This window comes from Pantherophis guttatus, chromosome 15 (genome assembly GCF_059756535.1).
Source record: "Pantherophis guttatus breed Tessera chromosome 15, ASM5975653v1, whole genome shotgun sequence".
NCBI lineage: Eukaryota > Metazoa > Chordata > Lepidosauria > Squamata > Colubridae > Pantherophis > Pantherophis guttatus.
Genome location: NC_142077.1, coordinates 4,277,223 through 4,302,810, shown reverse-complemented (window position 1 = coordinate 4,302,810; position 25,588 = coordinate 4,277,223). Strand labels below are relative to the sequence as shown.

Sequence of the window (25,588 nt, the reverse complement as noted above, 5' to 3'; positions counted from 1 at the left end):
AGTAGAATTCTTTTATTGGCCAAGTGTGATTGGACACACAAGGAATTTGTCTTAGGTGTATATGCTCAGAATAGAATAGAATAGAATAGAATGTGGAGTGGAGTGGAGTGGAGTGGAGTGGAGTGGAGTGGAGTAGAGTAGAGTAGAGTAGAGTAGAGTAGAGTAGAGTAGAGTAGAGTAGAGTAGAGTAGAATTCTTTTATTGGCCAAGTGTGATTGGACACACAAGGAATTTGTCTTAGGTGTATATGCTCTCAGTGTCCATAAGGAGAATAAAATACATTCATCGAGAATAAAAAGATACACTTTAGATAGTTCTAGTACTTAAGATCTCTGGCTTGAGCAGGAGGGTCCAAGGTCCCTTCCTTCCAGCTTTATTCTGACTGACCTATCCCATTCCTGCCTCTACTTTGCCCCCACAACAATCTTGCGAGGTAGCTTGGGGTAGGAGGGGGGGGGAACTGGGCCAAGCTCACCTGATGAGCTTCCAAGGCTGAGGGTGGCCTAAAAGCCGCTAACACCACCATCCCCATTGTCTGGATTCTATTCCAACAGTTGAATTGTGACACTGCTGTTTATTTAATTTGCCGCCACAACCCTTGGCGGCTTGCATCCGAACAATAAAAAGCATTAAAATAGATACATTTCAATACAGTAAAGATACAGGTTCTGATTAAAAGATGGGGAGGGCACAGAATGTTGGGGGCCGGTGGGCTCAACTATTAAGTCCATCAAATGCTTCCGATGTGCTCCCATTGGGGAGTTTCTAATGGACAGAGGTTTTAAATTGCAGGTTATAAGATCACCACTAGAAAGAAAACAGCACAAGGAGATCTCTTTTATTAGTTGAAGTTCACAACTGTGTGGCAAATCTTTCTTGAAACTAATAGTATTGAGGGGGAGGAGTAATAGCTACTCAATTACTTGACAACTAGACATCTTAAGAGTTACTAAGTCGTCCGATATTAGTGCCCTCCCTGGCAGCAATAAGAATACTCATGAGTTAGAAACTAGTTTCGTTTGCCCTAGGGATGTCTAGGGAAAAATAGGGATTTAAGGGTCATTTAGTAGAATTCTCATTGAAATTCTTCTCTAAACCACATGAAGTTTATTAAGAGTTTAAAAATAGCCTAGAAAATAACCGAAAGTCTTTAATAATAGTAGAATAAATTATTTTCACATTGTCTGCTCCAAGCCAAGAATCTTTTGAGATTCAGAATATTTTCAAAGTGCATTGCTGAAGACGTTTGGCCTCGTGCTTGGAAGTTATCCCATTTGTGATGGCTATTATAGGGCGAATCTTACACCAAAATGTCTGGAAACTGCCACGCCAAGTTCATACACCACGTTAAACTTTCGTTCTTCTATCCTTTTTTTCAACAACGGTTCTTCTTCTTAGCCTCTGCTCCATCGATACAGCTCTCATCCTCAACAGTAAAAAAAAAAAAAAAGGAAAACCAAACCACTTGCTTAAGTTTTTGGGCATCAGCCAAGGCCAACTATGTGTTATGAACTGTTGCTATGTGCTTTTTGCGAAAAAAAAAGGAGTGTGGAAATGTTTTTGAGATAATGAAACATTAAGGCAAAGTGCACTGTTATAAAAAAAATTTTTTTTTCCAGAAACTATGTCCCCCCTAGATCCAATCTGACACCAAACTTCAACCTTCTGCTCTGTGTAAAAGGCTTGCAATTGGTAAAATCTGGTACTGGGGAGAGAAAAAGAACATATCACAAACTAAAACAGCCACTCCAATGCAGGTTGAAGAGTCCGAGTCCAACCGTTTTAAATACAAAATCAAATACTTTAATGAAATTAAGGAACAGGAAGACAGCTCAGATATACCACTAAAACGGATATTCTTGTGCTGCACACATCTCTCTCTTTATATAAACACTTTTCTCTTCAGCAAGCTACGAACAGACAAAAACAATCATTTCTTTCAGACTTTTTGAAAAGATCCTGAGTAAATTTTTTATTAACTAAACCACGTAAAAGGTTAAGCTCTATGAAATCATCCGCAGCTTGGTATTGGTGGCCAGCACCAGGAATTTTTTTTCTTTTTCTTAAAAAAAAACCACTTTCAATATGTGGAATTTAAATACTATTCCATAGTTCTTTCTGCCGGGGATAAAAAATAATAATAATAATAGTAAGAAGAAGTAGGCCTGTGGGGGAAAAAAAACCTCGAGTTAAGGAACGTAAACATTTGCATTCTCAGGATGCGGGTTCCTCGTTCCAAAAATTACTTGAAACACATTTTGCACTTTGAAAGGGTTAAAGCTTTTCCTCCATCCTTCCCATTTCAGCATCGGATCCTTCTTCCCTCTGAGACTGCCTAATATAGGCACTAGATTTTAAAGAATCCGGAAATCACCTTTTCTGTAGTAGCAATGCGAACAGGTTCACTGTAAGAAAAGAAAAAAAAAAAAAAAAGAGAGAACAGAGAGAAAGGAAAATGCTCTTAGCACCAAGCAAAATGTTGTTGGGGTGACCTTCCAAGATCCTCTGTGTGTGAGAGAAAGAAAGATTTTTTTAAAAAAATGGGGGAGGGGGAATCTCAACCCTCTGAACAGTGTCCTGAGGTTTTCCTCCGTAGAATCCGACGCAGGCCACAATCCTGCTTTTGACAGCTCAAAGGGACATCACACCAGCAGGAAGCAGACACAAAATCCAGCAGACAAGCAACAGCCCTATATCAAGACAAGGGGGGGAAACAGCCAAAGAGGGAACCCCCCCTCAATCCTCATCGTTTGCCCTTGTAGGGTCCGTGCCCTTAACTAGTAGTCAAGATGTTTGTAAGGCTCCAGAGTCCAGCCTTAGGCAAAAGAGGGGCTTGGCTGAAGCCGGGGGAGGGGGGGGGAGCTTTGGCTGTGTTGTCTGACTTCATCTCCGGTGTCGGCTGTGGCCGGGGTGATCTCTCTCGTAGCGATGGCTCGGCCTGTCGTATGGGTGGTGTCGTTCGGGCCTTTGATCCCTGCAGTAGTGGCTCTTCTTCCGGTACTTGCCGGTGTGCTCGGAGCGTTCCCGCGAACGGCTGCGGGATCTCGAGGAGCTCTGGCTACGGGATCTCCGGGCTTTGGGAGAGCCATACTTGTATCCCTTGTCCTTCTTGTAGTTTCGCATCTTGGAGCTTTGGTAACCGGAGGAAGCGGTGTGGCCGAACTGGTGGGGAGGCGAATCGCTGCGGCTCCTCGAACGGCTGTGCGACTTGGAGCAGCTGGAGGTGGAATAGCTTTCACTTTTCCTGGAAGGGGGGGGAGGGGAGAAAAGGAAGACAGGTTACTTGTCGTTGCAACCGCCAGGGCAGATTTTAAAAACGTTGAAAACTTGAGAACGGTTTGCCTGGCTTATCGTTTGCTTCCTCCTGCGCTTATACTGGTTAAGGCAGGGGTGCCAAACTCAAGGCCCGGGAGCCAGATCCGACCCACGGGGCCACCCTGGAAATAGCCAAGGACCGTCCCGCGGTACTTCTGCCAGCGAAAATATGGCTCTCCCAAGCTCCGTTTTTGCTGGCAGAGGATTGCAGGAGGCCGTCCCAGCTGAAAACGGAGCTCGAGAGCCCGTTTTCTCTGGTGGAGCGTTTGAGCGACAGGCACCCCCGACACGAGTGATGTCAAGCTGGCCACGCCCACCACGGCCCCGGAGGTCAATCACAAGCGGCCCTCAATGAAATTAAGTTTGACACTCCTGAGTTAAGGCATACAATCTTGGGGTGGAGACCGAAAAGGCTGGCTTCCTATTACAGGTGGTCCTCGACTTACGACCACAAGGGAGCCCCAAATTTCTGTGACCAAGCGAGACAGTTGTTAAGTAAAGTTTGCCCCCCTTTTACCACCTTTCTTGCCATGGTGGTTAAGTGGATCACTGAAGTTGTTAGGTTAGTCATTAGTTGGCGAAGTGAATCTGGCTTTCCCCGTGGACAGATTAACAGAGTTGGAAGGGACCTTGGAGGTCATCTAGTCCAACCCCTGCCTAAGCAGGAGATCCTACATGCCTCTACTTAGGATTGAACTCACCACCTCCTAATTGTGAGGCAAGAGCGCCATCTCTAGGCCACAGGACTTGTCAAAAGGTTGCAAAAAGGTCGCTTTGAAGACCTTCCTATTTCAGCAAGCTGGGCTGGCTTAAAATTTTAATGGGTTATTTTAAGGGTAATGGGTTTTAATTTTTGGGAAGCCAATTCGATTTAATTCTGTTTTTAAATTATTTTAAATTTTATATTGTATGTATTTTAATTTTGGCTGTTCACCGCCCTGAGTCCTTCGGGAGAAGGGCGGTATACAAATTTAAATAATAGAATAGAATAGAATAAAAGCCTTTTTTCAGCGCTGTTGTAACTTCAAACGGTCACTGAACAAACCGTCATTAAGTCGAGGACTACCTGTAATTGACTCCAACCATTAAACGTGAGAGCCAAATGCCCAGCTAGCAAATGTCATTGGATAGAGACCCTTTCGGTTGTTCTTGTCACTAAAAGCAATTGCCGATAGAACCAACAAGGCAGCTCCAGCCTTTTGGTTAGCCTACCTCTTTTTTGGAGAAGGGGAGTGCGACGTGGATCGAGAATAGCTCTGGTCTCTGCTTCTACTGCGACTCCTGCTCTCGCGGCCTTTCTGAACGCTGCGGATTCAAAGAATAAGGGAGGTGATGCTGTGGATATGTTTTTCTTTTTCTTTTCAGCGAAACGATGAACTTTCACGACAGAGGTAATCTTAAAAATGCAGTAGTGGCCAAAATTGTGGAAACCTTTTTGGGAAAAGTTGTATTTTTGAGGTTTGATGACTAATAACACCACTTCTTTTTTTTTTTTTTTTGGAATTTCAAGATAATCCTATTCCACTGCTGGAATAGCCCAGACCTTAACCCAATTGAAAATCTATGGAGCTGACTCAAGAAACTTGTTAAGTCAGAAGCGACCCAGCAATAAAACCCAGTTAATAGAAGCCATCCTTCAATCTTGGTTTCACATAACAGCTGTAGAAGTAAAAGACTTGGTTCACTCCATGGGAAGAGGTTGTAAGGCCGTCATTCATGCTAAAGGTTATCCAACTAAGGATTAACTGACATGATGATCATTTTTGTCTATCTCGTTTTTCCTATGGGGATCATTTTTGTCTGTCTCGTTTTTTCTTCCTGTTTCACTTTTCTTCTTTATACTGTAACTGCTATTCTAATAGCAAATCCTTCCTAAAAGTTATTGTATTACATTCTTGATTAAATTATTTTTCCATTGATATATAATTTTATGGTACTACTAAAAGAAAAAAAAAAGAAAAAGAAAAAGTGGTGTTATTAGCTAGTTTTAGAAAATACGCTTTTCCAAAAAGGTTTGCACAATTTTGGCCACTACTGTAGGATCTCACTACAGAAAGTTCCCCGACCTAACTTCAACTCCCAGAATTCCCCAGGGCTGGCTGGAGAATTCTGGGAGTTGAAGTCCACACATCTTAAGACTGGCCTAGGTTGGGAAACATTGCATGAGATAGATAGAGAGAGGGGGGGAGGGAGGGAGGGAGGGAGGGAGGGAGAGGGAGAGGGAGAGGGAGGGAGAGAGAGAGAGAGAGAGAGAGAGAGAGAGAGAGAGAGAGAGAGAGAGAGAGAGAGAGAGAGAGAGAGAGAGAGAGAGAGAGAGAGAGAGAGAGAGAGAGAGAAAAGTATCTGGATTCAAACTGGAGGAAAAAAACCCGCAACACGACTCCCGTTAAGCGGAGGAGAGCCTCCAGCCCCAAACCTTACCCATTAATCGGACTTTTCGACCTCAATCTCTTCATCCCTTCGGTCTTCCTCTTTGCGTTTTTGACTGCCTGCACAGGCAGCGGGGAAGGCTTAACGCTGCCTTTGGTGTCTTTGGGAGATTCTAGAGAGGGGGAAAGAGACAGAGGTCAGGAAACCCAGACCAATCCGGGAACATTAGAAATTTAGGCAAGCGTTGCCCGATCTTTGGGCTACGGGATAGGGAAAAAAGAACCCTCGGGGAACCGAAAACATGAAGGGTCCTGCGATCGAAACTTAAGGACGCAAGTCCAGCCAGGATTCTGTTCAAAAAAAAAACTCCAACGCCTATTGGGTCTATAACATGATCATTTACAAATTCTTGCTGAGTCAGAAGAGCATCTCAAGAGACGAACGACTAGGTCAAAGAGGTGCTTCAAGATAGAACCCAATGAAAGAGAATATTTGCTGGTTGAAATGAAGGGTCCTTGGTGCTCTCTGAACCTGTTTTGTTTTTCTTGCAGACCTTTCATTACCCAACTAGGTAACGTCATCAGTGCTAGTAAGGAATGGGATTTGCTCTCAGTTTATATTCTGGTGTCTGTGCCCGTCTGTGTGGGTTAGGGATTCTTTTGGTTGGGCTGTTTACTGATGGCTCTTTGGCAGTTTCTTCATTGGGGTATTGCTGACTCGATTGTTGGTCTGAAGTCAAATAGAAGTTGAGGAATCTTACTAACCCATCAATCCCCAGGACTGATGGCTGGTTTCAACTAGACTGTGTTCTGACTTAGGCTTCCCAAGAGCATGAAGCGGACTCCTTGTCCCAACAAAAAAACCCTTTTTATTAAGTGACTGTGAATTCCTCTCGTTCACATCCAGCAAAGTCTTTCAAGGGAGAATTGACAGTCGCAGACCTTATCTGGCTTGGAGAGCTGCCAGGCCGATATCTTCAGAACTTGGCAAGGAGTCTCAGAGAGTAACAAACTAATTAAGCGAACTAATTGTCTCCTGCAAACTCCACTCCCCTTTCGCTCCTTTTTAATTCCCTCTGGGAGGGGCCCTTCATCATCCACCTGTGGCTTTACTCCTGAGTCGACCCTTGTTCTTTAGCTGTTCCCTTCGTCTGCGCAGACTGGGAACAGGCTCCAGCGATTCTTCTGCCCCACTGATGTCCGACTCCAAAGGCAACTGATAACTGGCATCCATCCCTGGCCCCCTCTCTGCAGCTTTTCTTTTGACAGGCTACTATCCCCTCCTAAGTTCATATCGTATATATTGGATTTGGAGACCCTTTGAGAGCTGCTGTATGCCACGAAATTTCATTTTAATGTGTGCTGATTAGTGTACGTCCAAAGGGACAATAAAGTTATTCTGAGACAAGGAACACCCACCTGGTTTGGGGACGGGAGAAAAACCTGACACGGCAAGATGGGGGGTTCCGTCTGGCACGAGGCCTTTGGCCTGGGCTTTCTCCTCTTCCATGGCCAGCCTCCGCTGCTCTACTCGGCTTTCCAGAACGGCCAGATCAATCTGAGGAGGCAAAGAGAAGGCTTTAGGATCAACCTTTGCTTACCTGAAAAGGCTGCGCCGCAGGGAAGAGCAGGTGGATGGCGAGGAAAAGGACCCAAGAATATGAAGCACAGGTAGTCCTCGACTTACAACAGATTGTTTAGTGATCTCTCAAAAGTTACCGTTTCCCCTAAAATAAGACATCCTCTGATAATAAGCCCAATCGGGCTTTTGAGCGCATGCCCTAAAATAAGCCCCCACCCGGCTGAAAATAAGCCCTCCCCAAAAACATTTAAATGGATGTGCAGCCGGTCCCCGCCATTTCCTCTGGTTAGGGTTAGGGAGACAGATCTGGAAATCAGATAAGAACGGCAAGAGGAGCCACATCTTGTTCCACGCACCCCAAAGTAATAAAACATCCCCGAAAATAAGGCCAAGCGCTTATTTCGGGGTTCAAAAAAAAAAAAAAAAATACAAGACAGGGTCTTATTTTCGGGGAAAACACGGTACCATGGCACTGAAAGAAGTTACTTAGGACCATTGTTCACACTTATGACCGTTTCAGCCTCCTCATGGTCATGTGATCAAAATTCAGATGCTCGGAAACTCACTCATATTTATGACGGTCAGTGTCCCAGGGGGTCACGTGATTTCCCCCCTTTTGGTAACCTCCTGACAAGCAAAGTCAACGGGGAAGCCAGAATCCACTTCACAACCGTGTTACTAAGTTAACAACGGCAACGATTCGCTTAACGACGTTGGCAGGAAAGGTCGTAAAATGGGACAAGCTCGCTTCACAACTGTCTCGCTTAGCAACATCAATTCCGGCCTTAGCTGTGGTCGTAGGCCGAGGACGACCTGTATTCCTCCCCCACAGAAATCGGAGTAGGGTTCCCGTCGCAGGCTTGAGAAGGACTCCTGGATGGAGGGGATCTCCGTAATCTTCCCAGCCCCCAAAGTTGATCAAGGAGAGAGAAGAGAGCCTGCTGCTAACCAACCACTGTGGCCTCCCATTTCACGAACCTGCCCCAGAGGCAGCTAACTCACCTTCTTCACCGTGTAGAGCTTCAAAATTTTCAGGCAGACCTCTTGAATTTCCTCCTCGGTAGCCCCGAAGAGAAGAAACCAGTGAGGACGGCTCGGAAGAGGAATCTGCAAAGAAAAGGCATCGCCTGTTCATTAAACTAGGAGAAGGCACGTGCCTCCCTTCACATGCTTCCCTCCCCGCAATGAGGGCGACTCTTTGTAGCGTTTACGGCAGGTTGTAGTAACGGGATTTCCCAAATCGCAGCCAGCTTTCAAGCTCTCAAGATGGCTTCCTTGGGTAAGACGTTACCCAAAGATCCAAGATCTTTTTTTTAAGAGCCCTGGTGGCGCAGGGGTTTAGGATTCAGGATTGCAGGTTGACTCTGCCCACTGCCAGGAGTTCGATCCTGATGGGGCTCAAGGTTGGCTCAGCCTTCCAAGGGTCGTAAAATGAGGACCCAGATTTTGAACTGCTTAGAGAGGGCCGAAAAGCACTATGAAGCGGCATATAAGTCTAAGGGCTATTGCTAAAGGGCAGAGGAGGAGAACTTGGGAGACTGAAACAAATTAGTTTTACTGGGGATCTCCCGCTTTCCGGTTTACTTCTCAGACCATCCCTCGATTTCTCAAAATCGAAAAAGTTTCCAAAAAAAGGCAGTTTTTTCCCCCAACTTAAAAAACTTTTAAGGAAGGCCTGCTTTGAGACTCAAAATATAAAGCATTGAATTGCAATCCCATTCAGAGCTCCTAGTACATTTTTAAGGCTGTGGTTTTTATTGGGGCGTGGGATGGGAGAATCGACATGACTTTCGTAGAAGCCCAGGCCTGAAAACAGTGGATTACTTCTAGGTTTAAAAAAAAAAAAAAAGCCTACTTTTTTTTTTTTTAACATTTCTTTCCTCTTCTGCGAGAAGAAAAAAAAGCCACTAAATGCTCAATACAGAAAAAGAACAGAATAATAAAACTGGGGGGAGGGGAGGGTTAGGGAGGTTTGGAAGTTTGGGGTGGGTGGTGGGGGGGGGGAAAGGGGAGAAAATGTAATTGTAAAACTTTTGCAATAAAAAAAAAAAAAAAGAATAATAAAACTGGAATGGGCCTTGAAGATCTTCTAATCCAACTCCCTGCTCAGACAGGAGACTCTATACTATTTCAAACAAATGGATGTCGAGTCTCTTCTCAAAAATCTCCACGCAGAGCAACAAAGGTGATTAGGGGACTGGAGGCTAAAACATAAGAAGAACGGTTGCAGGAACTGGGGATGTGTAGTCTGATGAAAAGAAGGACCAGGGGTGACAGGATAGCAGTGTTCCAATATCTCAGGGGCTGCCCCAAAGAAGAGGGAGTCAAGCTATTCTCCAAAGCACCTGAAGGCAGGACAAGAAGCAACAGATGGAAACTAATCAAAGAGAGAAGCAACTTAGAACTAAGGAGAAATTTCCTGACAGTGAGAGCAATTAACCCGTGGAACAACTTGCCTCCAGAAGTTGTGAATGCTCCAACACTGGAAGTTTTTAAGAAGAGGTTGGATAACCATTTGTCTGAAGTGGTGTAGGGTTTCCTGTCTAAGCAGGGGGTTGGACTAGAAGACCTCCAAGGTCCTTTCCGACTCTGTTATTCTATTGTTCCTTGCTTCGTTGCCATCCACTGCTTCTTGCCCTGCCTTCTGTTTTTTTTTTTTTCTATTTTAAGTGTTAATATGTCATTTTATTTTAGAGATACAAGAACTGCAACTTCACAAATTCAGACAATGCCTTCCCCCCATTTTTTAAAAAAACATTTGAACACAGTCAAGGCATCCTTCTTTCTTTCAAAACACAGGTGAGGCCTCCAAGACCTTCAAGTTTAACCTCATTATAATAGAGTGAGCAAACTTAACATATGCCCTGCCTTCTGGTGCTTTGGAGAATAGGCTGACCCCTGCCCCACCCCCTTTCTCTGTGGTGAAACCAATTCACTAAAAAGCAGCAATCCTGTTTAGGAAACACAAAAGTCTAATTTTTTTAAAGACACCAACCTGAAGAGTCCGAGCAGCAAGGTAAATGCAGGCACAAGCAATCGTCTCCGGTTGATATCTCATAAAAACATCCGTCCTCAGGCTGTCGTTCATGTAATTCCTGAGATAATTGGGGAAGGGAAAAGAAGAGAAAAGTAGGAGGAGTTGCTAAGTTGCCCCCCCAAAATTACTTCCTGTACAGTACTAAGCCTCCTCCTTTTGCAATTTAACGGAGCTAACTTTTTCCTGCTAGCTAACCCTGTGAACCCCAACAAGGGAACGAGCTGCTTCATCTCGCAGAAGAGCATCAATCTAGAACATCGATCTAGAACGTTATCAACTGCAACGTGGGTGTTTTGTTTTTGTTTTTTTAGGAATGAGAAACCTGTTTTAACTTTGCTCTCGGCTACAATCTACCGGGCTGGTCTTACGCCAAGCGCAAGGTTTAACAGCGATCAAGTCATAGCGGTCCGAAGACTCTTCCCACCGCCACGCGTCCGCAATGCAAAAAGAAACAAGTCTGCGGGAACAGGTTCAACGGTTTTGGAGGAGGAAGGAGGGAGGTGAAGAAATCCAGAGCTTTTTCCAACAGCCGGCCTCTTCCGTCGCAAGCCGCTTTCCGACGGGGAGATTCTCCATTCGGAGTGAGGGAAAACCACTGGACCCAAATCCATTTGAGGGAGTCAGCCAGAAAAAAACGTCCCATCCTTTGCCAACGGGGGTGCAATGAGTCAAGTCGAACATGGATTTGGGTTCTCTCCTTGAGTTGTTCTTTAGCCGCCCGGCTGTAACAAGGTCTCTCAAAACAAATGTGCACAGCGTGAAGTAAAAACATACACAGCACATGACCCTCTGATCAGTCCGTTTTTGCACACACCGGAACACGAAAGGCAATGCAAGCAACACAGTACATTTTCACCACCTATAATTTGTTTTATAAAGTATTTTATTTCCCCCCAAGGTGTCGTCCGCTGGATGGGGTTTAGGAGCCTAGGCTGTATTACGCTATGAGTGCATGCCTATTTCTTGTGAAGGTTTGCACACACGGGGGAATTTTAATTTCCGAGCTGCATTTTGTTACCATAACAAGAATCTATCTATTCAACCTGTGTGTGTGTGGGGGGGGGGGGGGGGGGGGCCTACATTGATGAAAAAATGGCTCAGGTGCAGCAAAAATGGAAGCAAGGAAAAAAAAAAAAGGCAAACCAACAATTATTTAACAGGAAATGCCTTTTCTCCCCCCAAATACAGGTAGTCCTTGAGTTACAACCAGAATGGAGCCTAAAATTTGTTGCCAAGTATGACGCCAAGTGAATTTTGCCCCATTTTAACACCTTTCTTACTACAGTTGTTAGGTGAAGTTGTTAGGCAGTTGTTAGGCAGTTGTTCAGTTAGTCACACGGTTGTTAAGTGAATTTGACTTTGGTTCTCAGAAGGTTGCAAAAGGGGGAATCGCATGACTTAGGGAGACTGCAACCGTCATAAATAGGAGTCAGTTGCTGAGTGTTTTTAAGTTTTGATCGTGTGACCCTGCCAGCCCGGCCGTGTGTAAAAATGGCCAGAAGTCATGATTTTTTTTCAGTGCCGTCGTAAGTTCGTACGGTCGCTAAATGGATTGTTGGACGTCAAGGTCTACCTGTATTTATGCCCGCCGGAATGTTCTAAATGGCCTCTTTCAACCGTCTTGGGGCATGGAAAAACCGGTCCAGGGGATGAAAAGAAGGACTTAATAATAACCATTCTTGGACGGTGGCAGCCTAGATCCACGAAGAGGATGGGGGATCAGTTGCCCAACTAACCTTTGAATGGAGCTACGTCAGTTTAGATTAGAAGACGCACCAAAATGAACTAACTGTGGTGGCTTCCCAGAGTTACAGGAGCTAAATGATCAAGGGCAGCACCTGGAAACAACTGAAAAAGTGCGGTTATGCAACATAAGATCTTGGACTTTTCCCCCACCACCACTTTACCGGACAGCAATAATTCCAGCAGAGAATCAAACATTCTAATTCAACAACAATGGAAGGCATTTTGTTCTGGGAGGCAACGGTGAAGATCCAACTTTTGAAAGTCCAAACAGAACCCCTGGGCCATACGACGTGCATAATAATCAGGAAAGTTGACATCTTTTTTTTTTAAATAAATAATTACAATACAATACAAAAAGCATAATAAGATTTACAGATGCAATAACCAGCATTTAGAGCCCCGTTCCCTCCTTCCCAGCCCAGCGACAATTTTAAGAAGAAAAAATAAATAAATAGCCAAAACATTTGCATTGAACTATGAGATATCAAACATAATAGCATCAGAGCACCTGGACAGTAAGTAACACGGGCTCACCTGGGAAAAGTGTGCAAACGAAATGGAAAAGAGATTGGAAACAAACGGGGGGAGGGGGGAATAAAATAAAAATAAAATCAACAAGCAGCAGTTCGGCCAGTTTTTAACTCTACTAGCGGACGCATACCACCTGTCTAGAGAGTCAGCCTTCTCTCTGTTGGAGCCTGCTCGGGGTTTGACTGAAGACGCCAGTATTCCCTGCACCATTGTTCGTGGGCAGCAGAGGAGGTCTTAGTCACTTACCCTCAGAGGCTACCCTTCGATCAAAAGAGTACAGAAAAAAAAGAAAGAAAGTCAAAACAGGTTCTCCTTCAAAACCACAGCCAGACAGTTCATAACAATCGCTTTTTGAGATCAATGTTTTTTACACCCTTGGTAGGTTCACAGGTTTAGCTGCTAGCTTTCTTACTACGGGGTCGAAGGGGAGTGGGAGGGAGGAGAGGCTGGCTAGGACTGTGAGATTCAGAAAACACCAACACGGAACAGAACAGAGATATTTTAAGGATCTAAAACCTGGGAAATGGGGACACGGACAAGATGGCTGAGGCCACCTTGGGGGAGCTGTTGTAAGGTGACAGGCAGCCACTAGTCACCCAAAAGGTAGGTGTTAAAACAGAGGTCCCTAACTGTTGCAGCGTGACGGCCTGGCTGGGGGTGGGTGGGAGAGGGGAACTGGGCCGTGTGAGTATTCACCAGCCCATCAAGTTGAACACTCATGCATGGGCTGCTTGCGTGCGTCGGCTCGCTGCTTGCGTGCACCGGCCCGCCACTCATGTGGCCCAATTCCAAAGAGGCCATTAGTGGGCTGCGGCCCATAGGTTCGGGGGGAGACTCCATGTGCTAAAAGATTGCCACCCCCACACCTAGAATAAGACCCACCCCGGGCAATGTGTTTTTCAACGACAAACGCTGTGCGTGCAAGTTGCTTTCATGCCCTCCCAAGGTTATTTTCTTCCGATGCCCTCCCTCCTTTCCCTACGCAAAATGGGTTTGGCATCCCCATTCCAAGCACAGATGTTCTCCTTCCGAACCCCCGCCCGGAAATTTCCCTCAGGACAGAAAGGGTGGGGAGATCCGCTCTCTTACCATTTAAGACACAGTGTGTGTTTGACTCTTTTAGCAAAGCAGCCCGTCCGTTCGGAGGGACAAGAAGTGGCGTTCCGGGGTTTTAAAAAAAACACAACGAAAACGGAAGGCCACGAACACGGCAGTGGAGCACGCGCACACAGCCCCCACAACTATGACACATTCCAGCCACTGCCCCGCTGGCCTCAAGAGAAACAAGAAACGTCAACTTACCATGAGGTCTGGACCAGGTGCTGGTTACGCTCACATTCTAATACCTGAAGGTACATAACGATTATCTGGAAGATACGGGTGATGGAGTTATACAGGTGGTCAAGCGGCGGAGAGAGGTATTAATTTAGAGAGGAGGCCAGCTGAACTAAGGTCCTCTTTGACAAGCTGCTCTGAGCCACAGCTAACTTTAGGTATATATATATATAGTAAAAAAAAAGAAGCAGACATACTGCAAACTCCGGAACTTAAAATCTTAAGTTCCAGAGTTCACAGTATTTATGCCCTCCAAAAGCAGAGAAGTGAGACTCAGAAGGACAGACACATAACGCAAAGCTTTCTCCTGGGCATTTCGTGTTTCTAGGCCTGGCTCTCTTCAACCTGATCCAAAGGAAGTTAAAAATGGGAGAGAGCTTTCTCCTTCAGGAAGGTAAAGGTAAAGGTTCCCCTCGCACATACGTGCTAGCCTTTCCTGACTCTAGGGGGCGGTGCTCATCCCCATTTCAAAGCTGAAGAGCCAGCGCTGTCCGAAGACGTCTCCGTGGTTATGTGGCCGGCATGACTCAATGCCAAAGGCGCATGGAACGCTGATACCTTCCCACTAAAGGTGGTCCCTATTTTTCTAGTTGCATTTTTTACGTGCTTTCGAACTGCTAGGTTGGCAGAAGCTGAGGCAAGTCACAGGAGCTCACCCCGTTATGCGGCACTAGGGATTTGAACGGCTGAACTGCCGACCTTCTGATCGACAAGCTCAGCGTCTTAGCCACTGAGCCACTGTGTCCCATCTCCTTCAGGATCCACCCCAAAAACTGTACAAGTTGATGAAGGGATGAAAAAAGAACTAATTTACCTTACTTTAGGCTTCAAAGTATGCCCAGAAATGAGTTAAGACTGCTCAGGGGAAAAAGAGTTAGGGCACTCAAACTTGATTCACAAGCTGGAGCTTATATTCTGAGAAGCAACAGCAACTTAAAACTCATATACCGCTTCGCGATGCTTTACAGCCCTGTCTAAGCGGTTTACAGAGTCAGCCATTCTTCCCCCAACAATCTGGGTCCTCAATTTACCGACCTCAGAAGGACGGAAGACTGAGTCGACCTTGAGCCAGTCAGGAATGAACTGCTGGCAGAGAGCAGTAAGCCTGCAATGCTTATTATATATATATATATTAAAAATTCCCAGAAAGGAATTAAACAAGAGCATGGTGGAACAGAAAAATCCAAGGAGCCACAGTGTATAGGAAATGGGTATCTCTACCTCTCCTGATAGCCCTAAACTATGGCTACGATATCCTCATTTCTGAAGCTCACAAACCAGATTTTATTAATGCAGAAACATTTTATCCAGGGTTTTCCCCTGGATTGTATAGTGAGGGACAGTGCTGGGCAAGGTCAGCCAGCAAGTTTAGAACAAACAGTCCACTCACTGTGCTCCACGCTTCCCAAAAACTTCCAGGACTTTACTGACGATCATTTACTTCATTAAGATGCTGGGCTCTGATCGCAAAGATTTAGAGAGAGAGAGGGATGCGATTTGGTTGGGAAACTGTAAAAGGGGGCCTGAATGGGGAAGCCTCGTGCCCTTTCCTGGCCCAACCAGAGACAAAGCCAAGCTCTTCATCAGGCGTAGTGTAATTCACGCACACCCTCTGATGGGAACACCCTTGCCAAAGAGGCTCAGGATTAAAAGCACGGAGAAGATGCGGGGTTTCCGCTCCGCGGGGTTGCCAGCTTGTTTCGCTCTCAAAGGGACAGTACTTGAATGTTGTTGAGTCCAAAAAAAAAAAAAAAAGGAAGCCATACAGCAGAGAGGAAGAAAGAGAACACACTCCCTTGCACAAGGATGTGAGCATCTGGGAAGATCTGATGCACAACTGAAGAAAGTTATAGTGTTACCTGGACATACCAAAAGACACTCCTTGTCACGCAGATTGAAAACGAGCAATCCTTAACACAGAAAGGTGATCAGCGCTTAAAATGGGAAGCCATCCGTTCAGTCCTGGGCCTTAAGAGGTATTTCTTTAAATGAGGTTGGGGAAGAAACCCCAACTCTTTGGTCTGTCCAGGCAACAGATATATAGGAAAGAAAAAAAAAAAACAGGAAACCCAATACGAACCTTGTGAGGATGCTTCACGTGGACGCAAAATCCGAGTTCTTTCAAAATTCTCCTCTCTGCCTTGATGATTTGGTTCTTCAAGTTAACGTATTCTTGATCCAGTATTAGGGGTACAGGTTTCCTGCGTGAAGGAGGAGGGAAGGAGGGAGGTCTTGGCTGAAACCTCGACAGCCTAATGCCCACAGTAGGAGACTTAGTGCCAGCTTTTGTACGGTCTGAATGGAAAAATCAGCTCAATTGAAGCCACGGCCCTCATGTTCTGACCCAGCTCCCCAAACACGACAAACCCTCTGAATTTAACTCAAAAGATTAGGAGCGCCGGCATTCCCGGCAAAAAGTTTCTCTCTCACCGCAGGCTAACAAGACTGTCCGGCTGGGAGATGAATAGTTGTCTGCCACATCCATCCATCTCCGCCCGTTGGCTTTTAACCCCAGAGCTAGGATGGGGGCTTCACTAGTAGCGGTGGCTTTTCTGTCCCAAGGACCAGCCCATAGATTTCCACTGCTCTCCTCTCCTCTGACTTCTGTGCATCCGTGCATCAGGCACTGGACCCAGCTGTTCCTCCTCCTCCTCATCAGCCACCTCCAGACCTGGGGGTTGTTGACTCTCCATCTGAGGGCTGTCGGACAGCCCAGGCTCCGCCTCTCTCTCTCTCTCTCTCTCTCTCTCTCTCTCTCTCTCTCTCTCTCTCTCCCCCTCCCTCTCTCTGACAGCTCCATTCCCTCTTCCCCCTTGGAGCTCTCAGGTTGCCCTGATGCTGACCCTGACTCCCACGTCTCCTCCTCCTCCGATCTGGCTGCTGCCGGCAGGCCACAACAGATCATCCCTTGGTGCAATCAAGTTGAAGGGAACCAGATCGAGAAAGGTTTAAATTCTCCATCTGGAACTCTCAAGATCCTTTTGGTGAGGGCCAGCCACCCGATTCAAGCCCAAATTCCCTCTCTTTAACCGATCCTTCAGCCCCAGAGTGAGTTTTTCTCCCATACAAAGCTTCATTGTAGCACCTCCAGCAATTATATTGTTTCTAGGAATATAATTGCGGTCTCCCTTTTGCCAAGTTCAGGAGCGAAAAACCTGGAGATAAGAACCCCAGCGACTATCTCCTTCGTGAATACAGGGGGAGGAATCGCTGCGAACCCCCTTTCCGCATTGGATGGGATCCACAATCCGAGAAAGACGGGATCCTTAAATCACCCCTATATTGCGTGTGGATGCAGGAAAAGGGGCCAGAGCATGAAAGACAAGGAAGTGGATGGGTATGTGTGTGTGTGTCATGACCGAGGCTTACAAGAATTCTTGCAAGAAGGCCGAAGTAGAAACCGCGAGAACTGACCGCCCAAGCCCACCGCATTTCAGACTTACTTTTTCTCTCTCAGTAACCGAAGTCTGTGGAATACATTGATCACGTCTCTTATGCGCCGTGGGGCTTCTTCTATTTTGGAAGCCAAATGAAGACAGGCCATCGACACATGCTGGAAAGAGACAACGGAAATTTCATTCTGAGCTGCGGGAGAACAATTTGGACGACTGGCTTTTGAGCTGCCCCTTTTGTTTCTGAGCCCAATCGAAATCAATCTTTTTTGTCAACTGGCAAACCATCCCTGGCCTGCTCTTGAGTTGCCATAGGCCAGGGGGATGGGAAACCGACGAAGCAGCACGACAACCAAAAATAGATACACATTTCAGACATCTCTCTCTCAAGGCTGTCTCCCAGGGTTACCCACAGCGACAACCCACGAAATTGCTCCGCTGGCGAATGTGATTAATGACACACCCAAGGGGGGGGGGGAGAGAAACAGGGTCATGATTAGGGCGTAAATTACGTGGGGTGAGAGTTGGCTTCACTTGGAAAGTGCCGACATGAAGCTCCTCATAAATAACTGGATTTCTTTGAGGCTCATGATTTAATTAGGGCATCGATCCGGAACCCTGACACTTTTTTTAAAACAGCTAATCCTCGATTTATAACCATTCTTTTAGTGACTGAAGTTACTATGTCACTGAAAAGGGGGACTTATGACCGTTTTTCACACTTAGGCCATTGCAGCGTCTCCATGGTCACGTGACCAGAAGTCAGCCGCTTGACAACTGGCTCCTATTTATGACCATTCCAATGTTCTAGGATCATGTCATCCCCGTGTTGCGACCTTCCGACAAGCAAAGTCAGTGGGGAAAGCCAGATTCACTTCACCACCGTGTGACTAACTTAACTAACTCAATTAGCAACTGTGGCAAGAAAGGTCGTAAAATGGGGCAAAACTCACTTAACAATTCTCTCACATAACAATGGAAATTTGGGGTCAACTGTGGCTGTTAAGTCAAGGACTACCTGTGCTTTTAAAAAAGCTCTGCCACTGCAGGACTCAGAATGTTAACTCTTCTCACACACACAAGATTCAGGAAGGGACCTTATCCTTAAGCTTCTCTCAGCACAACTCCCAAAAAAGTCAACTTTGCTTTCATTATAATTTTTGAAAGAAAGTAAAATTAAAAAAAAAAAAAGCTCTCCTTAAATGTTTTCAGTGAGTCATCTTTTTCTGACGCAGGAGGTAGAATTTCTCAATCTTTTAAAAGTTGCGTAAATGTCAGCAATGAAGGAAAAGGAGCATATATTTCAATCAACCCCCAAATTTAGCATCAACATGATACATTATGGATGTGGCCCAAGAGGAAAAAGACATTATCGATTCATGTTGACACTAAACTGAAGGCCTGAAAAACATTTGTATTCGAGATCAACAGGACCTATCAGCAAGTAATATCAGCTGGGGATGTCCAGCAGAAAAATTTCAGTCTGATGTTCCAAAATGGCAACTGAGCTTACAGCCGCCCCCACCCCCTCCATTTTCAAAAATTAAACCAAGTACCTGCATGGAATGCTTCACAAATGATTTTGTATAAAAGAAACGCTGAAACAACACCTGCCCTGTAGCCATGGCCACCTGGAAAACAAAAAAAAAAAAAAAAAAAGCAAAACCAGAATATCTATTAATACTCTTCCAATTAAAAAAACTTAAATGGAACATGAGCTCTGAATCTATAAAGAATCTGATGCTGTATTTTCTCCATCATCTTCGTCTTCTCATAAAAGATAAAGGTTCCCCTCACATATATGTGCTAGTCGTTCCTGACTCTAGGGGGCGGTGCTCATCTCCATTTCAAAGCCGAAGAGCCAGCGCTGTGGCCGGCATGACTCAATGCCAAAGGCGCACGGAACGCTGTTCCCTTCCCACCAAAGGTGGTCCCTATTTTTCTACTTGCATTTTTTACGGGCTTTCGAACTGCTAGGTTGGCAGAAGCTGGGACAAGTCGCGGGAGCTCTCGGGATTCAAACCGCTGAACTGCCAACTTTTCGATCGACAAGCTCAGCGTCTTAGCCGCTGAGCCACGGCGTCCCTCCTCGTCTTCTCATAGGTCAGGGGTCTGCAACCTTAAACACTCAAAAATCCATTTGGACCTGTTTCCCACAGAAAAGAAAACACCGGGAACCACAAAACCCGTGCCTATAACCTCAATAAATCGTGGGAGGGTAGGTGTCATACATTGGTGGTTGTGACACATATTTTGAGTGACAGGAAGCCGCAGCAGAGGGGTAAAAGAGCCGCAGGTTGCTGACCCCTGTCATAGATGAATGTTATACCTAGCTCGACTTGGGAAAAACACTTCCAAAGTAACCAGGTTTTTCCTTGTTTAAGGGAAGTAACTTTTTTTTAAAAAAAAAATTATTGGCAATCACACACACTGCACAGGTTAAACTTCCCAGCGCCCAAGGAAATGATGCGGGGAGACTATTTAATGTATGTGAAAGGATGGCCCTGTGTCATCACAACTCCTGGTTCCTATTAGCAGGCATGTGAGAAAACGGCATTCTTGTTTATTTGGTGTCAACAGACAACTTAAAAGGATTCTGAGGTGGAAGGCACTCAATGGCCTTCCACCCACTTTCTCTGAAAAATGAAAGGGCCCGGGCGGCTCTTTATTGCTCAAAAGGTGCAATTTTAAAAAACACCCAAGGGGCAATGAAAAAACTCACTCTGCCTAAAAGACAGTTCGGGAGGAGAAACTAAGACAAGATTCCTCAACAAGGGGATTGAAATTTGGGGGATGAATCAGCCGGAGTGCAAGCCAGAATTGCAGCTCCAAAAATACTGTCATCCAGACTGCCCTCAAAAGAGCAGCCCTCAGCTGGTTTCCTTGGCAGACAACAAAGAACTTGCAAGGGAGGGAATCACTGTCATTTCAGGCCAAAGGGCTGTTGCGTCACACCATTTCCTGGAACCGAATGCCGGCTTGCCTGGGCTGTGTTAGAAAACTTCCGATAAAGCAATATTCCTCTCTCAGCCTCTCCCCCACCTCCATCCCCGCTTCCTTATCAGGACTCCTCCTTAAGAAGTTTTTTTTTAAAAAAAACAAGCCTGGATTTAACTGTTTCCAAAAAAAAAAAAAAAAAAAAAAAAAAGTCCTGAGGTTTAATTAGCCTGGAAAACAAAAGAAAGCAGAAACAACTAACTCAGAGGCAGCCCATTTGTACTGAGTTTCTAAATACTTCCTGGATTTAGAACACTGCATGCTACACAGATTCTCTGGTTTTGGAAAACTTTAAAATAACTAGGGGTGGGGTTATTTTGTCCTGAGAAGAGAATTCCAAGTTGTTTCATCTTCCAGTTTAAATATAACTTTATATTTATAAATTCCTTTTCCTTATTTGTCTTCAAGCGGAAAGACTGCCCTCACAATCCTAATGACATATGTATCTATAACATATGTCTATGGAGATTCTCACTCATCTAGATCATGGTTCTCCCAAAGGTGCTTTTTTAAGAGGCAAATGGACTTTCTGGGAGCTGAAGAAGCTTCTTGGATGAGAAGCGAAATGTCTTCAAAGAAAAACCACAGAAAGTCCAGTTGCTTCTTGAAAAAGCACCTTTGGGACTATCAATAATGAAGTTGGAAGGGAGCTTGGAGGTTTTCTAGTCCAAACAGGAAACTCTAGACCAATTCATATGAAGACTTTATGTAAAAAAGTTGTCTATTAGCAAATACAAACAAGAATTCCACAACCACATTTGTACATAAAAGGCTCACAAACATCCTATGATCAGTATTGCACAGTGACACACATATTTTGGAAGAATGAACCAAAGAATGAACCAAAACTTGAGGAACACCTGTAAGATTATCACCACTATTATATTTCAGTATCTGAATAAAGAAAAGCTTTGAATGATTACAGGACTATAATATAGGAGAATTAGATTTTACTATATATGTCAGTACCATTGATGTCATAATAGTACAGGTCATAATCTAGTATTGTCTGGAATTTTGAATTTCATTCTGAAGTTTCAGTACTGTTCAGTCCTGGTCTGGGTTTGTACAGATCCAAACTAGCAACTCTGAACAGAATATCCTCAAATTCCAAATTTTGGAATTAGCTCCTAAAAGTACCAGAGGCTACAAAACCCTTCATTTTTATTAAAAATGAACTGAGATGGTAAATGTCCACAATTCAGCTTCATGGTAGCCTCTCTTCCTTCACAAATTGGGACAAATCATTATCTAACACAAACTTCCTACAAAGAGCAGCACCATACCTTATTTTTTGTCTACTTTTGTACAACTAATAGGCTTAGTATTTCTAAGACAGGCAGATTTTGCATATTTGAGATTAGGTTACAATGACAACACAATGCCTTCCATCTCCACCCAGCACAACCCACATACTGGTTGAAGAGGGCAGATCATGTGCCCAAGAGGCACTGTTTTTCCTCTTTTTCTTTGACCCTGGCCAGGTTGTTTAAGGCATCTGCATAAAGGTTTTAAGGCAAGCTTAAGTCCTCCTTTTTAAAATGCTAATGGGGACCATTGTCCCCAGCTCCCTTACAACAGATAAGGTTGCAAAAGAGGAAGAAAACAACTGAAGGCTCCTTCAGGGACTCTCTCCTCTCCCCCACTTAAAAGATGATGAAATTATAAACAGTAATAAAAGAGCAGAGTTTTGACATTCTGAACAAAAATAACTATTACAGGAGCATCTTAATTATCTGAAAGCATTAAACAGTAACTCCAAGAAACAGTTAACGGTGGAAGGCAGCAAGGGCAGTTAAAGGGGGCTTCGAATGGGGGTGGGGGAAAGAACAGTGAGAAGTACACTATTGGACTACAATACCCATCTTCTGAGGAAGCTGTAGTCTGTCGAGATCTTAACAGATTAAAAAAAAAAAAAAAACCAGAATTAAGGCAGTGTAGAAATAGAATGTCAGAATAGATTAAGTCAATAGAATGAGCCAGTTTCTCAACCTTGGGTCCCCTTGAAGAGGGGTGGACTACAACTCCCAGAAAGCTGGAAAATGGGGGATTCTGGGAGTTGTAGTTCATCCCTCTCCAAGGGGCCCTTATAAGGGACTTATTCTATTTCTACACCGACTTTATTCTGTTTTCTTTTTTAATCCGTTAAGATCCCGGCCGACTACAACTCCCAACTTCCCCAGGCAAAGATGGGTATTGTAGTCCCTAGTCCTCATTAACGTTCCCTGCTCTTCCCTCCCCCACCCCATTCGAAGCCCCCTTTAACATTACCGTTTATTGGGGTTACCGTTTATACATGTCCAGGCGAACATGGGTATTGTAGTCCAAACGTCCTCTCCAATAACGTTCCCTGCTCTTCCCTCCCCCACCCCATTCAAAGCCCCCTTTAACCGCCTTCCAATGTTACTATTTATTGGGGTTACCGTTTATACTTGCCCAGGCGAAGATGGGTATTGTAGTCCCCAAACATCCTCCTCATTAACGCTCCCTGCTCTTTCCTCCCCCACCCCATTCGAAGCCCCCTTTAACCGCCTTCCAAGGTTACTGTTTATTGGGGTCATCGTTTATACTTGCCCAGGGGAAGATGGGTAATGTAGTCCCCAAACGTCCTCATTAACGTTCCCTGGTCTTCCCTCCCCCACCCCATTCAAAGCCCCCTTTAACCGCCTTCCAAGGTTACTGTTTATACTTGCCCAGGGGAAGATGGGTATTGTAGTCCCCAAACGTCCTCATTAATGTTCCCTGCTCTTCCCTCCCCCACCCCATTCGAAGCCCCCTTTAACCGCCTTCCAACGTTACTTGTTTATTGGGGTCACCGTTTATACTTGCCCAGGGGAAGATGGGTATTGTAGTCCCCAAACGTCCTCCTCACTAACGTCCCCTGCTTTTTTTCCCCCCTCCACTCAAAATTCGAAGCCCCCCCCCTTTTTTTTAACCGCCTTCCAACCGCCCGGGGGGGGTGGGGCTTCGAACAAGTCTCCCGAGGCCTCCCCGTCCTCACCTGAGGGATCCTGAGGAGGATGCCGGCCGACTGGATGAGCTCACAGCCCTGGATCCGGAGCTGCCCCTCGGTCTCGGCGTCGAGGCCGTTGCTCATGGAAGGCGTAAAGCGAAGCGTCTCCTCAGGCAGGAGGCAGTTCTCCAAGGTGAGCAGGACTCCCGAGTAGAGCCGGTCGCCGATGCGGAGCGCCCCGGGCGGAGGAGGCGCGGGTGGCGGCGGGAGAGGGCCCGGACCGCCGCTAGAAGACGACGACGACGACGAAGACGACGAGCAGCCGGCCGAAGCGGCGGCCGTCCGAACCGAGCCGAGTCCGAAGCCGGCCGGGGCCGCTGCGGCCGTCGCGGGTGCCAACATCGCCGCCATCTTGTCCGGACGACGTCGCCACCTCCGCTCCCTCTCCGACGGCTTCCACCCCACTTCCGGCCTCCTCGCGCCCGGCTTCCGGCTCGCGCCAGGCGCCCGGCCCCGCCCTGAGGCCGCGACGTCTCCGATTGGCCCGCCTTCGGGAGGCGTCGGCTTTCCGATTGGCCAGCGCCAAAAGAACATCTCCTTTCCCCCGCCCACCCACCCTCCCGCTCGGGTGACGCAACGTTGGAAATTTTCAATTTTTCCTTCTCGGCGGAAGTTTCGCACGAAGAAGGGGGGGGGGGGAGAGAGAGAGCGAGAGACAATCGGAGCTTCCCGGCATGCAACGCGCGCGGGGTTTCTTTTCTACTACTTCTCAAAAGGAAACGTTGGGTTCTACCACTTCAAAATTGCGGGGGGGCCCGAAAAGAATTGGCGACTTTCGTTTCGCCAAATACGGAAGAACTAACACGGCAAGGGGAAGATTGGGGTTTGTTTTTTTTTTTGGTAATCTTTCCCCTTATTTTTAACCTTTCAAGAGGGGAAGAACTTCTCCATATCGGCTCCCCCCCCTCCTGCGTTGTAATGGTACAACCCAGATACAAAGTTCTGAATTCCCAGCTTCCATTGATTTTTGCTGCCAAGAATGGCAGAATTAAATCTTATTCTGGTTATTTTATATATATATATATATATAAAAACCACACAAAACACCCTGTGATGATAATACCCGTGCTAGCTCAGAGCTATGGGCATTGTAGTCCTCCTTTCCCAGGAATGAGCATGCACCAAATCACTCATCCTCTGCAAGCATTTCCTATTATTGCTGACATATATATAAAGCTTTGCAAAGAGTTGTGCTCATAATCAAAGGGGGATTTCCTTATATGGTCCTTGCGCTGGTTGTGATGGCACAGGGCAGTGGGCCTGGTTAATGAATTCACTCATAGGGGGTGCAACACCCTCCTAACTCACCATGTGGGACTGATCTGCATGCCCAACCTGGTTAAAAACTAACCCTGGTTACGGACGATGGCAAATATAGGTGTCCCGGGGACAGAGTTTTTGCCTTCCGAGCTTCCGGACTCGTGCTGGAGCCCATATTCGGGGGGACTTCTCTCTTAGCAGAGTATGTGTGGGATATTTATTGAGTCTGTCATCTGCACCTCTATAACTGTTTGGTTTGGTTCTGCAACAAGACAGACACAGACTTCAGAGGATAATTAGAACTGCGGAAAAAACCATGGCTACCAACCTGCCTTCTATGGAGGACCTGTCTACTGCACGAGTCAAAAAGAGAGCTGGGAAAATATTTACAGACCCCTCACATCCTGGACATAAACTGTTTCAACTCCTACCCTCAAAACGACGCTATACAGCACTGCACATCAGAACAACTAGACACAAGGACAGTTTTTTCCCGAACGCCCTCTCTCTGCTAAACAAATAATTCCCTCAACACTGTCAAACTATTCACTAAGGCTGCATTACTATTACTATTAGTCTTCTCATCATTCCTATCACCTGTCTTCTCCCATTGCATGACTGTAACTGGTTGCTGTATCCTTGATTTATATTGATAGCTTCCTAGTATGATTTGATTGCTTATTTGTACCCTATGACTATCCTTAAGTGTTGTACCTTATGATTCTTGAAGAATGTATTTTATTCTCCTTATGTACACTGAGAGCATATGCACCAAAGATAAATTCCTTGTGTGTCCAATCACACTTGGCCGATAAAGAATTCTATTCTATTCTATTCTATTCTATTCTATTCTATTCTATTCTATTCTATTCTATTCCTACTCTACTCTACATTTATACAGTGCCTGTTGTATGTGACTTTTTAGATAATGATTGGGGTGCATTGATGGCTGGCTTTTAAATCGTTGGCCCTCGCCTATGAAAACTAGGGAGCCCTTAATATTAATTTGGT

At 45.6% G+C, this 25,588-nt stretch overlaps 1 protein-coding gene across 9 annotated transcripts; it reads right to left on the bottom strand.

Annotated features, from left to right (window-relative positions):
- Positions 1 to 1,780: 1,780 nt before the first annotated feature.
- CCNL2 (cyclin L2) lies at positions 1,781 to 24,460 on the bottom strand. Of its 9 annotated transcripts, XR_015730070.1 has the most exons (12): positions 23,306 to 24,458; positions 18,864 to 18,938; positions 17,359 to 17,468; positions 15,996 to 16,116; positions 13,883 to 13,947; positions 12,040 to 12,840; positions 10,262 to 10,361; positions 8,269 to 8,373; positions 7,104 to 7,242; positions 5,737 to 5,857; positions 4,528 to 4,620; positions 1,781 to 3,244 (listed from the first exon to the last, which is right to left on the bottom strand). XR_015730070.1 is itself a non-coding variant. In XM_034434887.3 (11 exons), exons 1-11 carry the CDS (start codon positions 23,849 to 23,851, stop codon positions 2,884 to 2,886), a joined length of 1,836 nt encoding a protein of 611 aa, XP_034290778.2. In that variant the 5' UTR covers positions 23,852 to 24,460; the 3' UTR covers positions 1,781 to 2,883. The 9 variants fall into 9 exon arrangements, 6 of the variants coding, with proteins under 6 accessions (XP_034290778.2, XP_034290779.2, XP_034290781.2 ...); XM_034434887.3 differs by lacking the exon at positions 12,040 to 12,840 and having other exon boundaries at positions 23,306 to 24,460; XM_034434888.3 differs by lacking the exons at positions 17,359 to 17,468; positions 18,864 to 18,938; positions 23,306 to 24,458 and having other exon boundaries at positions 12,711 to 12,840; positions 15,996 to 16,056.
- Positions 24,461 to 25,588: the final 1,128 nt, after the last annotated feature.

Bases quoted from the DNA above. Each gene is read 5' to 3' on its own strand.
- CCNL2 (XM_034434887.3), bottom strand. From the start codon at position 23,851: ATGTTCTTTTGGCGCTGGCCAATCGGAAAGCCGACGCCTCCCGAAGGC. The intron at 10,362-13,882 runs GTAAGTTGACGT...CAATTATCTCAG, and splicing joins CACCTGGTCCAGACCTCATG to GAATTACATGAACGACAGCC. The intron at 7,243-8,268 runs GTGAGTTAGCTG...TTGCCTCCTCAG, and splicing joins AGCTCTACACGGTGAAGAAG to ATTGATCTGGCCGTTCTGGA.